The 16487-nt window shown below is 47.2% G+C and overlaps 1 protein-coding gene across 3 annotated transcripts in view; it reads right to left on the reverse strand.

Annotated features, from left to right (window-relative positions):
* Positions 1-6886: 6886 nt before the first annotated feature.
* The window catches only part of LOC148517158 (protein HIDE1-like), a 29658-nt gene continuing 20057 nt past the window's right edge, over positions 6887-16487 (reverse strand). For 2 of the 3 annotated variants that reach the window (XM_088479124.1, XM_088479123.1), the window contains exons 8-9: positions 14152-14189; positions 6887-7207 (exon numbers count right to left, since the gene is read on the reverse strand). In XM_088479124.1, coding sequence (XP_088335250.1) covers positions 7073-7207; positions 14152-14189 — 173 coding nt within the window. In that variant the 3' untranslated portion in view covers positions 6887-7072. The remainder of the gene's footprint in view (positions 7208-14151; positions 14190-16487) is intronic. The other variant, XM_088479125.1, reaches the window with a different exon arrangement.

Here is a 16487-nt window from a genome sequence, read left to right on the forward strand (position 1 = left end):
TCTTGAGATGCGTCCAACTGAAGATATGCTCATAACTCTGTGTTTCTGGTGTGTATATTCAGGGTGCACATGCATCCAAATGTATAGAGAAAGGATTTCTACAAGAAGAAGAAAAAGCTTCTAGAGACGAAGGGATAATGTTTGTGCAGTTGAGTAATTATTTGATACTGTACATGAGTGAAAAGTCTAAGAAACCCTATCGAACATGTAAACCTCTGAGAATACTATAGACCAGTGGCATAACTAGTGAAATCTGCAAATGGCTCATTAAATCAGTTATGGTTCCTGGGCAGAGTATCCTGAAGTTGCCAATATACAAGAATGGCAACTGTGAGCCCCGGGGATGGAATCTTCTCCCCTTCAGTTATATTCACATTTTAAAATACAGTTGTAGCTGGGACTCAAACCTGTCACTCCATGTTTGCAGTCAGATAGCTTACCAATGAGCCATCTGCTTTTGCAATGGAAGCCTGTGTATTCTAACTATATCAAGCTACTTCACATTCTCCTTTTATTTAGAGCCTGTGAGTTCTAACTATATCAAGCTGCTACACATTCTTATTAATCTAAAATAGGGAATTGATCGGATCCCTCCCACAAGGGGACCGTCCCGATAAGAAGTGGCATTACCCATCGGGACGAAACACCGGAATGCATCGCATTCCAGTGCTTAGTACATTTGGGAAATGCGATAAAACCCCAGAAAACTGAATTTTCAGAGATTTTACCACATGTTCGTCGTTAGTACATCCTACCCTGTGCATGATGCATCTATCACACAGACACATGAGAACATCACTTGTCCTTGAGATTTGCCAAGGGGAGTGACTAGCAATTTCACAAGGGAATGGTTTTTTTATAATTAGGAAACTGGACTGTTTGATTCAATGTTTAGTCGAGGAGTTACAGAATTGATGTGTTAGGTAAGTTAATTTCATACATTTATTATTATTACAATTCTCATGCTTGTATAGATTCAACAGGTTTTGTTTCTATTAATACATTTTAAAATATCACTTTTTTATATGAACAACTGAACACTTTTGAGGTAAATAGCATAAATTAGGTAACAGGGTCATAACTAGGGTGGTGCGTCTGGTGCCCTAGTGCCAGATTATAGGTGGGGCCGTTGTCCAGGGGCCCCCACACTGCTGCAATCATTGGCCGGAACCTGGCCACCCTAGATTCTTCCAGTCGCTGGCCAGCTCCCACCTCTCGGCAGCATCACATAGCAATGCACACACTCACTCATGAAAGTCCTGACTCCTGCCTGCCTGACCGTGGCTGACAATGGAAACCCCGCCCCCTTTGCAGAAATAGCACGATTTGCGGGTGCGTGGGGTAGGGGCAGGGGCTGGCTGGCAACTTTTAGCCTGGGGGGCAAATGCATGCAGGTGGCCCTGGCAGAGGAGTAGCGTGTAGCCAGGGTGCCCGGACCACGTGCATGCTTAGGCGCCCCCCCCCCCTCAAGTGTTCCAGGGAGGAGGCGGAATTAATGTAAAGTAAAAATAAAGATATTGGGTAGCCCCCTGTAGTGGTGCCCATATGCAGTGCCCCCTGTGCCCCAGGAGAGGACACCCTTATGCAGGCCACCAGTAGTGCCCCTTGTGCCCCCAGTAGTGGTACCCACTATGCAGTGCCCCCAGTAGTATTCCCCATCCTTGTAGCTTGTAGTGCCCCCAGTAGTGCTCTCCCCCTTGTAGTGCCCCCAGTAGTAGTTCCCCCTTGTAATGCCCCCAGTAGTAGTCCCCCCCTTGTAATGCCCCCAGCAGTAATCGCCCCTTGTTGTGTCCCCAGTAGTAGTGCCCTCTTGTAATGCCCCCAGTAGTAGTCCTCCCCCTTGAAATGCCCCAGTAGTAATCCCCCTTGCAGTGCCCCCAGTAGTAGCCCCCCCCCCAGTAGAGAGACACGTAATAAAAAAAACCACTTACCTGAATCCCCGCTCCTGGTCCCGCCGCTGCTATCAGCTCCTCCGTCCGTCCTCCCGGGCCGCTTTGCATTATGGGAGAGACGTCATGACGTCGTGTCGTCTCTCCCATTACCCACTGCAGGAGCCGGAAGATGGCTCCCACAGTGGGAGCAGCAGCAGCCGATGAAAGTCTGACAGACTCTCATCAGCTGCTGAAACAAACATGCGTGGTTGTCACTGTGTAGCTCTGACCGAACTCCGTCCGGTCAGCGCTACACGCGCGGAGTAGCACAGACTGCCCGTGGCCCGCATGGCGTTGCGGCCCGGGGGGCACATGGCACCCTGGCTCAGCCCGCCACTGGGTAGGGGGTGGAGCCTAATGTCGCAAAGTGGCCATCCGCATTAGGCTTTCTTAGTTCCTTCCTCCCATTATCTCTATCTCTCTCTTCCTCCCCATCTCTCTGTCCCCTCTTCTGCATCCCTCTATCACCCTTTCTGTTTCTCTCCCTCTCTATCTCCCACTCTCTCTACCTTTCTTCCCCCTCACTTTACCTCTCTCCCCTCCCTTTTTCTTTCCCTCTCTACCCTCCTCGCTGCCTCCCTGTCCCTATCTTCCTCTCTTTCTATATACTGTATATCCTCTCTCTCTCTCTCTCTCTCTCTCTCTCTATATATATATATATTGTCAAAGCCGGATGATTGGCTAAAACAGAATCTGTTAAAATCAAGATCTGAAAGATGGGCATTACTGGGGGCTTACTACAGGGGGCATTATGGGGGCTTTCTACAGGGGGCATTACTGGGGGCTTGCTACAGGGGGCATTACTGGGGGCTTGCTACAGGGGGCATTACTACTGGTGGCATTACTACTAGGGGCACTACAGGGGCCCTTAGTACCGGGGCACCACTACTGGAGATACTGCATAGGGGGACCATTACTGGGGGGCACTACATAGGCGGCACTGCATAGGAGGACCACTACTGGGGGAACTGCATAGGGGGCGGCAGCTGGGGCTGGCATAGGTGTTGGGGGGTGGTACATTTTAATTTGGGGGGGGCACCAACATTTATCTTGCCTCCGGGCACCTGGGATGAAGTTACGCCACTGCTGCGGATGTAAGAACAATTGGCGGGATGCGCTGCCACATGCAGGTGCACAGATTGTTAGCATACATAAGTGGATCCTCACATTAGGATAAGGAAGTAAGTTGGCTTCTCCATTATGCACAGAGCACAACATGATCAGTTGTCTATACCGGGACACAGTGCAATTATAAGATGAAAATCCCAGACATATGAATGTGAGTACTCCCATGAGTAGTTTCATCATGCTGTTAGGGGGGGGAGGGGGTCAAATAACAAGTAGGAGGTCCTCTGTTATGGATGTACTTGCACTATTTACAAGAGACCCCCTGAGTTCGCTGATGGATCATGGAATAGGCAGGGATCCACAGAAAAGTTTAACCTGGAGTAATGGCAGCAGGCAAGGTTGGAGTTAATGGCGGAACCAGGGGCAGAACTATGGGAGACAATGAAGGCGCCTGCCGCCGGGCTTCAACTCTGAAGAGGCACCTCCTCCACTGTCCACAACATATTCACCACTTAGGGCTGTAACTATGTACCCGAAGTGTACCGTCACGGCCGCCCAATACATGGCACCCCTTCCCGGCATCTGAGAAGTCACCATGTCAGACCATCAGCTGCTGCCTTTGTCTATCTATAGCCTGTCAGCATGCAAATTGCTACATTACAGTGTCAGCGGCTGTGACGGGGTGGGGGGGGGGGGGCAACAAATTATAACTTGCCTCCGGGCGTCTGGGATGAACTTAAGCCACTGGGCGGAACAGATACAAACAGATGCAGGTGTGTGCTAGAGTCTGCTGCTGGGAAACTAGCTTGATGGTCTGGAGACTTGCAATTAACTGGCACAGTTGGATAAGCACAGAATCAGACAGGATGTAGATCTGGATAGTAGCAGGCCAGCTACTCAGGATGCAGGTAGGAATTGTGTTGAAGCTGCAACGCTGGAAATGGATTTCATAATGGCAGACCAGTTACTCACGATGCAGGTGGGTGTTTGTAACAGAACCAGTACTTGATATTGTTGAACTGACAAGTGAATGCAGGTTGGAACTTGTAGCAGAACCAATACTTGAAATGGTTGAACTAGCAGGAAAATGCAGGTTGGAGTTTGTAGTAGAACCAATACTTGATATAGTAGAACTGGCAGGCAGATGCAGGTACACGCTGGGACTAGACCATACATGCCTACCCTCCCGGTTTTCGCGGGAGGCTCCCGATTTTTGGGGTAACCCCCCGCACCCCCGGAAGGGTAGGCATTTCTCCAGCATTCTGCCCACTTCCTAGTGAAGTGGGCAGAATTAGGAGAATACCCGCGGCAATCGCGGGTCTCCGTGAAGGGGGCGGGGCTTAAGCTGTGATTCTGCATGAATCACAGCATTTGGCCCCGCCCCCTATGTAAATTGTGCCCAATCGCGGCAATTTTACCGTGAGGGGGTGGGGCTTAATGACGCGAATCGTCAAGCCCCGTCGGCCCCCTGCTGCTTCTCTTACCCGGGCTTCTCCCGGGAAGAGAATATTAAAGGTAGGCAACCCTGGACTAGGCACAAAGCGAAAGGAGACACAGAAGGTAAGCTGGAGGATCTTAGCAAGACACAGGCACAGAGTTAGGATGGGAACAGGGCAGAATACAGCAGGACACAGTAGACTGGGAGCAAAGGTATACAATGGCAGGATACTGGACACAGAACAAAGGTTAGGAAGCAAGGAACTGTGCAGCGACCACATGAACATCCACTAGGAACAAAACTTAGTAATATCACCGGCAGGCAGGCACTGACTTGAATCCCTAATGAAGGGAGAGGTCTCCTGTGATTGTCCATCAGGCTGAGGTCAGGTAATGAGACTAGTACCAACAGGTAAGTAACTGCACGTAGCAGCCAGAGTCCAGATAGCTAGGATATCGACTGAGAGCCAATCAGGCAGAGAACCGCGGCAGCACATGTAACACCTCAAGGTGCTGTGCACAGACTGCGCTAACGACAAGGACTGCACACAGACTTCACAACCTTATCTCAAGCAGATAAATATCCAGGGCCATTATCTGCACTTGCATTTTGTAGGCAGATCCATGTATGTCCCAAGAAAAAGAGAAGGAGTGGATACGGACATGTACGTGGTTGCATTGAGCATAGTTGTCATCACTTAGCAAAATATTGTATCCATATTAATATAGATATGCAGCTTAGGTTATACCATTAACAAACTGCTTTACACAAAAGACTGACCTATGATGAAGGGCAAACTGTACAGAGGAATATCAGCTGGCTATTACAGAGGCTACTTGATGAGGCCAATATATGGACACAATATTATAAATAATCTGTGACACAGCTATGAAAGTCATAAGCTGGGTACACACGTAAAGATTTTCTGTCCAACCATCCAACTAGTTGATTGGTTGGAATGAAAATCTGGTAACGTATGGGAGTAACTGATGATCAGCAATTTGCTCCTAAATGCCAGAAAACAGATGAAAATGGTCGTTCAGACAAGTTTGTTAAATGTTTGATCTAAACAATTTGTTCAACCAACAGTTTTTGTCCATTTTCCGGCGTTTGGGAGCAAATTGCTGATTGTCATTTGCTGTCATACCTTACCAGATTTTCATTCCAACCAATCAACTAGTTGGAAGGTTGGACAGAACATTTTTACATGTGTATGCAGCTTTAGTCCTTGTGTGATTATACTGCAATATGGTACTCTGACCTGTTACATCCTATATAGATGTGATGCCATATACTGACTTGTGTGATACCGTGTAGCCGGTAGGCCATATGCTGATTTCCGACATGCTGTGTAGCTGGTACACCATATGCTGACTTGTGAGGTACTGTGCAGCCGGTACACCATATGCTTACACCTGACATGCTGTGTAGCTGGCACACCATATGCTTATACCTGACATGCTATGTAGCTGGTACACCATATACTGACTTGTGAGGTACTGTGCAGCCGGTACACCATATGCTTACACCTGACATGCTGTGTAGCTGGCACACCATATGCTTATACCTGACATGCTGTGTATGCTGACTTGTGAGATACCGTGTAGTCGGAATGCCATATGCTGATTTCTCACATGCTGTGTAGCTGGTACACCATATGCTGACTTGTGAGATACTGTGAAGCCGGTACGCCATATGCTGACATGCTGTGTAGCTGGTACACCATATGCTGACTTGTGAGATACAATGTAGCTGGTACACCATATACTGACTTGTGTGATACCGTGTAACCGGTAGGCCATATGCTGATTTCTGACATGCTGTGTAGCCGGTACACCATATGCTGACTTGTGAGATACAGTGTAGCCAGTACACCATATACTGACTTGTGAGGTACTGTGCAGCCGGTACACCATATGCTTATACCTGACATGCTGTGTAGCTGGTACACCATATGCTGACTTGTGAGATACTGTGAAGCCGGTACGCCATATGCTGACATGCTGTGTAGCTGGTACACCATATGCTGACTTGTGAGATACAATGTAGCTGGTACACCATATGCTGACTTGTGAGATACAATGTAGCTGGTACACCATATACTGACTTGTGTGATACCGTGTAGCCGGTAGGCCATATGCTGATTTCTGACATGCTGTGTAGCTGGTACACCATATGCTGACTTGTGAGATACAGTGTAGCTGGTACACCATATGCTGACTTGTGAGATACAGTGTAGCCGGTACACCATATGCTGATTTCTGACATGCTGTGTAGCTGGTACGCCATATGCTGACATGTGAGCTCCTGTGTAGCTAGTATGCCATATAATAAAATGTGACATTGTGTAGCTGATATATTATATGATAAAATGCGACATCCTGTGTAGCTGGTACACCATATTATATAATGTCAAATCCTGTGTAGCTGCTATGCCATATGATGACCTGTGATGTACTGTATCCAGTTCTGTTAACACCAGAGATAATGGGAGGCCTCATTTCATGTTGGCACAATGTTCCAGAAAGCCTGTATACGTTCTCCATCAGTGACTATTTCCAGACAACAATAGCAGGGAAGGACCACTGAATGCAAACAGATCATAATCAGCTGTGAGATGGATAATAAGGAAGTCTCAGTCTTTATTTGGCACTGGCAAGGCTGATTGTAATGTTCTGAAAGAGCTGAAAGGTATGGCAGGCCCACGTTCTGCTTGAGAGTCTTTACAGCTTATTTCAGGATGGGGGAGATCAGTCTCTGAGGTGAAATTCTGATGCAAGAGGAAAGGAACAATAGATTGAATGTTATTAATAGAGTGACTATTCCCTTTCTCTTGCAAACATACATTTGAAAGTCTTCCCCTCTTGTTTCTTAAAAAATTATGTTTTATTGAAACTATAACATTTCAATCAAAAGAGTGCCCCAACAAAGAGAGTCTTCTTTCTTTCTCCTTTGGTTTACTTTATACATGATATACCTGACTCTAGGGATCACCACCAACCTTATGATTTAGTAGGATTATACCATACTATATGATTCCCTATATGTTGGTTCTTTAACACTATACACACATCTTGTCAGAGTCGGGCTGCCGGATCACAGCGGAGGGTCCGGACAGCTGCGCTCTGTCTGACTGGGCTCTGGCGCACTCTGCTGGGTGCCTGCTCTTCCCACAGCTGTAAGCGGTGTCCACTGCACGGGACCTCCTAATGCTGCTGGAGGGATTGACGTTAGCCCCGCTGCCAGTTGCTACCTCTCTCTGCTCCACTTACCTAAGGATGTCTTCAATACCTGGCACTGTTCTTCTGCATCCATGCTGACTTCTCCTGTTCATGGGCGCAGCTACAGTATCTTGGATTGGTCACCCGATTCAGCATCTGCCAATCCTGCTCAACTCCGGGGTTAGCTGTGAGTAATTGTCCAACCAGCAACAGACACTGGGGGGTAAATGTACTAAGAATCGAGTCTGGACGAGTTCGCTTTTTTTTTAACTCGATTAGCTTCGCCAAAACTCGGGTTATTTGAGGCTCCTGAAACTCTCAAATTTACCAAGAAGTGAGTTTAGTTGAGCATGAGATGTCCGATGGTGAAGCAGAACGAGATATCTTCCCCTGAGTAGCATGTTTTACAGGAGATTACTCACCCGAGATTGCAGTGTCTTCTCTCTGCAATGTGGTCACACACATACAGCGCTAACGTAAGTGTATGGAGCGGGTAACAGTGACTTCCCTGGATGCTGCGGAGACCAGCGCCAGGATGAAGGCGAGTATAGAATCATTTTTTCAGGGCCAGTCATTATGGATTCTACATTGGAGAAGAGGACAGACCGGCTGGTATAGGTAAGTATGTGTGAGTGGGTAGGGGTATGAAATAGTTTTACTAGGCACGGTGTGTGTGTGGTATCTTTATTTAACTATTTATTTTACAGTGGGGGTACGGGTGCCGGCTGCCTGCTGGCACTTGTAGTTCCACAAGTGCCAAAGGGCAGGCATGCTGGTACCTTTAGTCTCACTGTAAAATACAAGAGTTTCATTCTATTCTTCACTTTATTACCCATGTACCCAATGCTCCAGGGGTGCAGGGAAGATCCCCAGGATTCTGACCAAGCCTGGGGTAAGGGAGAGGGGGGACCCCTTTTTTGGGGGGTCCCCACCTCCCCCTGAGATCCCCCGGTTTGGCCTGACCAGCTCGGGCTGAGAATGCTTTGGCCCTGGTAATAGGGTCTCCGGGCTGTGGCATTACAGCACGGCCGTTTTGGGTCCGGTGCTGGTTTTAAATATAGGGAGACCCCTACGTAATTGTTTTCCTCCTATTATTAAAGCCAGGACTGGCCCTGCATCCTGCTGTTGGTTTCTAAATTACGGTGGAACCCTACTCATTTTGTTCCCCGTAATTTTAGAAACCAGGACTGGCTGGTAAGTCCGGGTATGGTTAAGCTTTTTAGGGGGAGACCCTATGTGATTTTTTTTTTCTTAACATTTAACCCGTTTTTAACCTATTGACAAGCAGAAACATACATGGATCACAGTGATCTGTGTATGTTTCTGCCAAACTCGCAGGTCACAGGCAGGTGAATGTATTTCACAAGTTTTTACTGGAGCGTTATCCCTTCTCATGAGTTTGCTTGGCAAATTCCAGAATCCTATCTTCACTAGTGAAAAGTTTCTCGAGTTTTGCCGATGGTGAATTGAAGAAAGTTTGCTAACTCTCCAGTATTTTCCCGTAGCAAAGGAGATTTCTCTCCCGAGTTTTACATTAGTAAATTTGCGAGTGGGAAAAAAAGCCCAAACTCTCTAGTGTTTGCTAACTCATCCAAACTCGATTCTTAGTAAATTTACCCCATGGTATTTAAGCCCTCCCTGGACTCTCAGGGCCTGATTCAGACCCACTCGCGAGCGGCTGTCCGCTCGCAAGTGGGTCGATGTTAGGCACTGAGCATGCGCACGACGGAGGGAGCTCCGTTGTGCGCATGCGCCAGACGCGACGAGCGAAGTAAAGTCCTTCGCTCGTTGTGTCCGATCAAAGGGGGCGTGCTGTCAATGTTGATTGACAGCACGCCCCCTTTGGTGGGCGTGCCGGGGGCGTGCCTCCCTGACGGGGGCGTTCCCACGGGAACACCTCCCGTCAGAAGCCGGCCCACTGACATCACTAGTGATGTCAGTGGGAGTGATTTTGGCTCTGATAGAGCCAAAATCACTCCGGAGCTTGCGGTTGAAAACCTCAACCGCAGGCTCCGGCTCGCAATTTCGATGGTCGCGATGGTCTCGACCATCGCGGCCATCACAAAGCACGCTCGTATAGCCTGTGGGTGGTGACCCACAGCTATACGAGCGTCCAGGAGGACGCTCCATGAAAATGGAGCCCGGCCCTCATTCAGAGCGTGCGCTCTGCTCAGAGCGTACGGCTCTGAATGAGGGCCTCAATCAGTGTCTGTGCAACGTCTCCTAAAGGTTTCCTTTTGTCTCCTGCTGGATCCACGTGTGTTCCTGACCCAGCACACCTTGTTGTCTATTTACTGAACCCGGAGCCTGATTCTGACCCGCTCGCAAGCGCTGTACGCTCACAAGTGGGTCGATGGTGCCCAAGTGCGCATGCGCACGATGGAGGGAGCTCCGTCGTGCGCATGCGCGAGACCCGGCAAGCGACGGGGAATCCGTCGCTCGGGGTCTCGCACCAAAGGGTGCGTGCTGTCGATGGTGAGTGACAGCACGCCCCCTTTGGTGGGCGTGCCAGGGGGTGGCTGCCAGACGGAGGCGTTCCCATGGGAACGCCTACCGTCTGGGTCCGGCCCCACTGACATCACTAGTGATGTCAGTGGGAGTGATTTTGGCTCTGATAGAGCCAAAATCACCCCAGGGCTTGCGGCAGCGAGACTCTACCGCAGGGTCTCGTCGCAAGCCCTGTGGTCGAGATGGTCTTGACCATCATCATGGACGCTCGCATAAGCTGTGGGTGGTAAACCACAGCTATGCGAGCGTCCAAGAGGCCGCTCCAAGTTGAGGTAGGAGGGCCCTGATTCAGAGCGAGCGAGGTTTCAAGTCATTGTTTTACTGAGCTTGCTCAGCACCATTGCTCTAAGAACTTTGTTATCTTTAAACTGAGTCTGTCTCAGTAAGGTCTTTTACCTGGGCTCAACCCAGTGCTCCAGTATACAGTATTCAGTCTCTGGTACCATCCACAGTTCCAAGGTCCCCAGCATCTATCTAGTGGAATACTCCCAGTACTGCTATTAGAGATTCCTGCTGTTCTCGCCTGAGTATAATCCTATACCGGGACTGGTACTCTGCCTTTACCACTTCATCAAATATCTGCAATCATCCTGAGCGTCTCATGTCAAGGTCCAGCTTCTTTACTGCCTGCCTTTGTCTATTGTCCCTATAACCAGCTCTCCTAGGCCTGTGCCGTCCTATGAGGAAAACATATCTCAGACCTCCTCAGTTTGTGCTGCCGGTATCATAGCCAGCAAAGCCTGTTCCATCACGGGAGGCTAATTTCCCTAGAGTCGTGACACATCTACTTTGATCCTAATTGGATCAGGTGAGTGCGGATTCACACCTTCCCTTTTGTAACATTTGAAAGTTTGAAGTTCCACTTCCATCCCTGATATTAATCTAATGGACCACAATTATAGTCTAAGGAGTCAAACTCTTTTGACAGTGATTGGGTCTCGTTCCTATATTTTAAAATTACAAATTTTGCACCCGTTGCACTTCTGATCAGTAAAAGAAAAATCTTAAAACACATACACTACCACTCAAAAGTTTGGGGTCACTTAGAAATTTCTTTAGTTTTGAGAGGAAAGCACTGTTTTTTTCAATGAAGATAACATAAATTAATCAGAAATACACTCTATACATTGTTAATGTGGTAAATGACTATACTAGCTGCAAATGTCTGGTTTTTAAAGGAATATCTACATAGGTGTATAGAGGCCCATTTCCAGTAACCATCACTCCAGTGTTCTAATGCTACATTGTGTTTACTAAGCGCGTTAGAAGACTAATGGATGATTAGAAAACCCTTGTGCAATTATGTTTGCACAGCTGAAAATGGGTTTGCTCGTTAGAGAAGCTATAAAACTGGCCTTCCTTTCAGCTAGTGGAATATCTAGAGCATCATATTTGTGGGTTCGATTATACTCTCCAAATGGCCAGAAAAAGAGAACTTTCATGTGAAACTCGACAGTCTATTCTTGTTCTTGGCAATTTCTTGCATGTAATAGCCTTCATTTCTAAGAAACTGAACATTTCCTACAATGGTGTGTACTACTCCCTTTAGAGAACAGCACAAACAGGCTCTAACCAGAGTAGAAAGAGAAGTGGGAGGCCCCGGTGCACAACTGTGCAAGAAGACAAGTACATTAGAGTCTCTAGTTTGAGAAATAGACACCTCACAAGTCCTCAACTGGCAGCTTCATTAAACGGTACCCGCAAAACGCCAGTGTCAACATCTACAGTAAAGAGGCGGCTCCGGGATGCTGGCCTTCTAGATTGGCAAAGAAAAAGCCATATCTGAGACTGCCCAATAAAAGGAAAATATTAATATGGGCAAAAGAACACAGACATTGGAAAGAGGAAGATTGGAAAAAAGTGTTATGGACAGAGGAATCAAAGTTTGAGGTGTTTGGATCACACAGAAGAACATTTGTGAGACGCAGAACAAGTGAAAAGATGCTGGAAGAGTGCCTGACGCTATCTGTCATGCATGGTGGAGGTAATTTAATGGTCTGGGTCTGTTTTGGTACTGGTAAAGTGGGAGATTTGTACAAGGTAAAAGGGATTTTGAATAATGAAGGCTATCACTCCAGTTTGCAACGCCATGCCATACCCTGTGGACAGCGCTTGATTGGAGCCGATTTCCACCTCCAACAGGACAATGACCCAAAGCACACCTCCAAATTATGCAAGAACTATTTAGGGGAGAAACAGGCAGCTGGTATTCTGTCTGTAATGGAGTGACAAGCGCAGTCACCAGATCTCAACCCAATTGAGCTGTTGTGGGAGCAGCTTGACCGTATGGTACGCAAGAAGTGCCCATCAAACCAATCCAACTTGTGGGAGGTGCTTCAGGAAGCGTGGGGTGAAATTTCTTCAGATTACCTCAACAAATTAACAGCTATAATGCCAAAGGTCTGCAATGCTGTAATTGCTGCAAAAGGAGCATTCTCTGACGAAAGCAAAGTTTGAAGGACAAAATTATTATTTAAAAAAAAAAAAATCATTATTTCTAACCTTTCCAATGTCTTGATTATATATGTTCTATTCATTTTGCAACTCATTTGATAAATAAGTCAGTTTTCATGTAAAACACCAAATTGTGTGGGTGACCCCAAACTTTTGAATGGTAGTGTAGCATGCCACATATGATAAATGAGTGTGGCATGCAACATATAAATGAGTGTGGCATGTTATGTCACCATTCAGAATGTCAACATAATAACCACTGTCGAAATTTAGATTGTCAACATTCAGACCATGTCAACATTCTGAATGTCAACATAATAACTACATACCCATAATCAGTGGAGGCTCCTACCTTTAATTATTTAAGGGGGCTGTCCAGGCTTCAGCTTCAGTCGGCACCTTGGTGGTCCGGGCAGTGGGCAATACACTTATGCATGCACCTGTCAATCACTATTTGCGCATATACATCCACTCTAAGACAGCTTCGTAGTCTGCAGCAATGTAAGGCCGGCGATTTAGCACAGTGTGGGCTTTCCACTGGAATCTCTGAGTGCTAATTGCAGCCAGGACTGGCAGTCCCTGGGGATGGAGTTTCTTCCCCCAAGGACTGCCAGCCCGGCATGAGCTTAGCAGAGAGTGGCTTTCAATTACAAGCACCTCACTGTTACTCCTAGTTCAACCCTCCTCGTAAGCGCTGGTACCCACACAAGAGGAACAAGGCCCACTGGGGGAGGTAGTGGATTTTTCTGGTGGTCGATTGAATTAGGCGCAATCATCTAGCACCCGCAATATGCCGTACTTACAGTATTATCGGACATGCTGATTTGTTTGCAGCTAAAATCAGCAGATCCAAGTAGAGATTTCTAATCCATTGCAGCAGCAGCAACTCGCTCACCTCGCATGCGGGGGAGAGTAAATTTATTCAACCCCATAGTGCCTATATTCTCTTAACTAAGCAGTTTTAGTAGAAATACTGTACATAACTGTTGAAATTAGTGAATTAATGCACTTTTCTAAGTTCATTCACAAATGGCACAGAAGGATTGGATGGGGATATTTTCAAAAAATCGTGAGTGGTTGTGAACCTTGGAATGCACTAGACCACAGGTTCTCAAACTGGGTCCTCAGGACCCCACACAGTGCATATTTTCCAGGTCTCCTCACAATCACAAGTGAAATAATTAACTTCACCTGTGGATCTTTCAAAATGTGTCAGTGAGTAATGAATACACCTGTGCACCTGCTGGGTCACCTGGAAAATGTGACCTGTGTGGGGTCCTGAGGACCAAGTTTGAGAACCACTGCAGTAGACAGTAGGAACACTGGAGCACACTGAGCATCTGTCTCCCACAAAAAGGTCTTTATCCAAAAACAGATCACAACAATCAGACAGGCAGTTCCCACACAACACAAATTATGGAAGAAAAACTTTGAGGTTTGGGTAACTTGTCATTGTTAGGTAAATGTAACCCAATAGCACCCATAATCATATACAAAGATGGAAACAATACGAGATTGCTAGTGAACTCACCATAGAAAACACTTGGTTGTGGTGGCTGATGCCCCAATCTGTAGAAGAGGGATACACATTTAATGCAGGCTGCTCCAAACTGGAGATAATTTCAGTACCAGGGACAGCAGACAGCATGTCAGTGAGGAACATTTAGTAATGCATGATAGTGACAAAGGGCCTGATTCTGAGTCAGATGCAAGTTCAAATGCAGTCTGCGCATGGGCCATAAGCAGCTAACGCAGTCTGCGCATGGGCCATAAGCAGCTAACGCAGTCTGCGCATGGGCCATAAGCAGCTAACGCAGTCTGCGCATGGGCCATAAGCAGCTAACGCAGTCTGCGCATGGGCCATAAGCAGCTTATGCAGTCTGAGCATGCGTCACATCAATCGTTCGCAGTGGCAAGAAGCTACGTATGGGTTAGATCTCGAATGGACATAGCCTTCTATGAAATGGGTCTTTGTGGGTGGCAACTGGGTAGTTACCATTTTGACTCGGAATAAATGTGTCTCATGGGAGTGTCATTGGATTGTTATGGATGCAGCTGGGATGGATGTTTTGCACCCAGTATGTGGTGGGTGCAAGTGCTGATTGTAGTGATGATAGCTGCAGCCTTAAATACAGTGGGCAATTCAATGCATATGCATGAAGCCGAATAGATACTCACATACACATAGGGATGCTCGCATTAGCATAAAGTAGTATCTGGCTGCCACAGAGTGCTGCACTTGTGCCCTTTTTTGCGTCCGACTCAGAAATCAGGCCCAAAGAGTAATAACATATGAGTGATGTGAAATGTGAGTAAGGAAGGGGGTTGAACTGTGGGCCTGATTCAGACCCCCTCGCAAGCGGGTCGATGGTGGCCCAGTGCGCACGAGCCCCGGAGTGAGCGCAAAAAGCACTTGCTCCGGGACTCCCTACAAAAGGGGCGGCTGTCGATGTTGATCGACAGCTCGCCCCATTTTGTAGGCGTGGCGGGGGGGTGGCTGAGCAAACGTAGGCGTTCCTGCAGGAACGCCTGCCGTTTGTGGGCGGCCCTACTGACATGGTCTTGACCATCACGACCATCATCATGGCCGCTCGCATAAGCTGTGGGTGGTAACCCACAGCTATGCGAGCGACCAAGAGTCCGCAACAAAAAATAAAAGCACACGCCCTAATTCAGAGCGAGCGCATGCTTTTTGCGAGCGGCTCTGCATCAGGCCCTGTGAGTGAGTATTTACTATGTAATGTGAGTGAGGAAGGAGGATGACGTGAGTGAGAAAGAAAGATGAAATGTGAGTGAGAAAGAGGTATGACGTGAGTGAGGAAGTAGTATGAAATGTCAGTGAGGATGAGGCATGATGTGAGTGAGGAAGTAGTATGTAATGTGAGTGAAGAAGTAGTATGTAATGTGAGTGAGGATGAGGCATGATGTGAGTGAGGAAGTAGTATGTAATGTGAGTGAGGAAGAGGCATGATGTGAGTGAGGATGAGGCATGATGTGAGTGAGGAAGTAGTATGTAATGTGAGTGAGGAATAGGCATGATGTAAGTGAAGTAGTATGTAATGTGAGTGAAGAAGTAGTATGTAATGTGAATGAGGAAGTAGTGTGTAATATGAGGATGAGCCATAAGAGTGAGGAAGAGGCATGATGTGAGTGATGAAGAGGCATGATGTGTGTGAGGAAGAGGCATGTGATGTGAGTGAGGAAGAGACATGATGTGAGTGAGGAAGTAGTATGTAATATGAGTGAGGATGAGGCATGATGTGAGTGAGGAAGTAGTGTGTAATATGAGGATGAGGCATGATGTGAGTGAGGATGAGGCATGATGTGAGTGAGGAAGTAGTATGTAATGTGAGTGAGGATGAGGCATGATGTCAGTGAGGAAGTAGTGTGTAATATGAGGATGAGGCATGATGTGAGTGAGGAAGAGGTATGATGTGAGTGAGGAAGTAGTATGTTATGTGAGTGAGGAAGAGGCATGATGTGAGGAAGTAGTATGTTTTGTGAGTGAGGATGAGGCATGATGTGAGTGAGGAAGTAGTATGTTATGTGAGTGAGGATGAGGCATGATGTGAGTGAGGAAGTAGTATGTAATATGAGTGAGGATGAGGCATGATGTGAGTGAGGATGAGGCATGATGTGAGTGAGGATGAGGCATGATGTGAGTGAGGAAGTAGTATGTAATGTGAGTGAGGATGAGGCATGATGTGAGTGAGGAATAGGCATGATGTGAGTGAGGAAGTAGTATGTTATGTGAGTGAGGATGAGGCATGATGTGAGTGAGGAAGTAGTGTGTAATATGAGGATGAGGCATGATGTGAGTGAGGAATAGGCATGATGTGAGTGAGGAAGTAGTATGTTATGTGAGTG

This window comes from Taudactylus pleione, unplaced genomic scaffold (genome assembly GCF_031769625.1).
Source record: "Taudactylus pleione unplaced genomic scaffold, aTauple2 ptg000226l, whole genome shotgun sequence".
Classification (NCBI taxonomy): domain Eukaryota; kingdom Metazoa; phylum Chordata; class Amphibia; order Anura; family Myobatrachidae; genus Taudactylus; species Taudactylus pleione.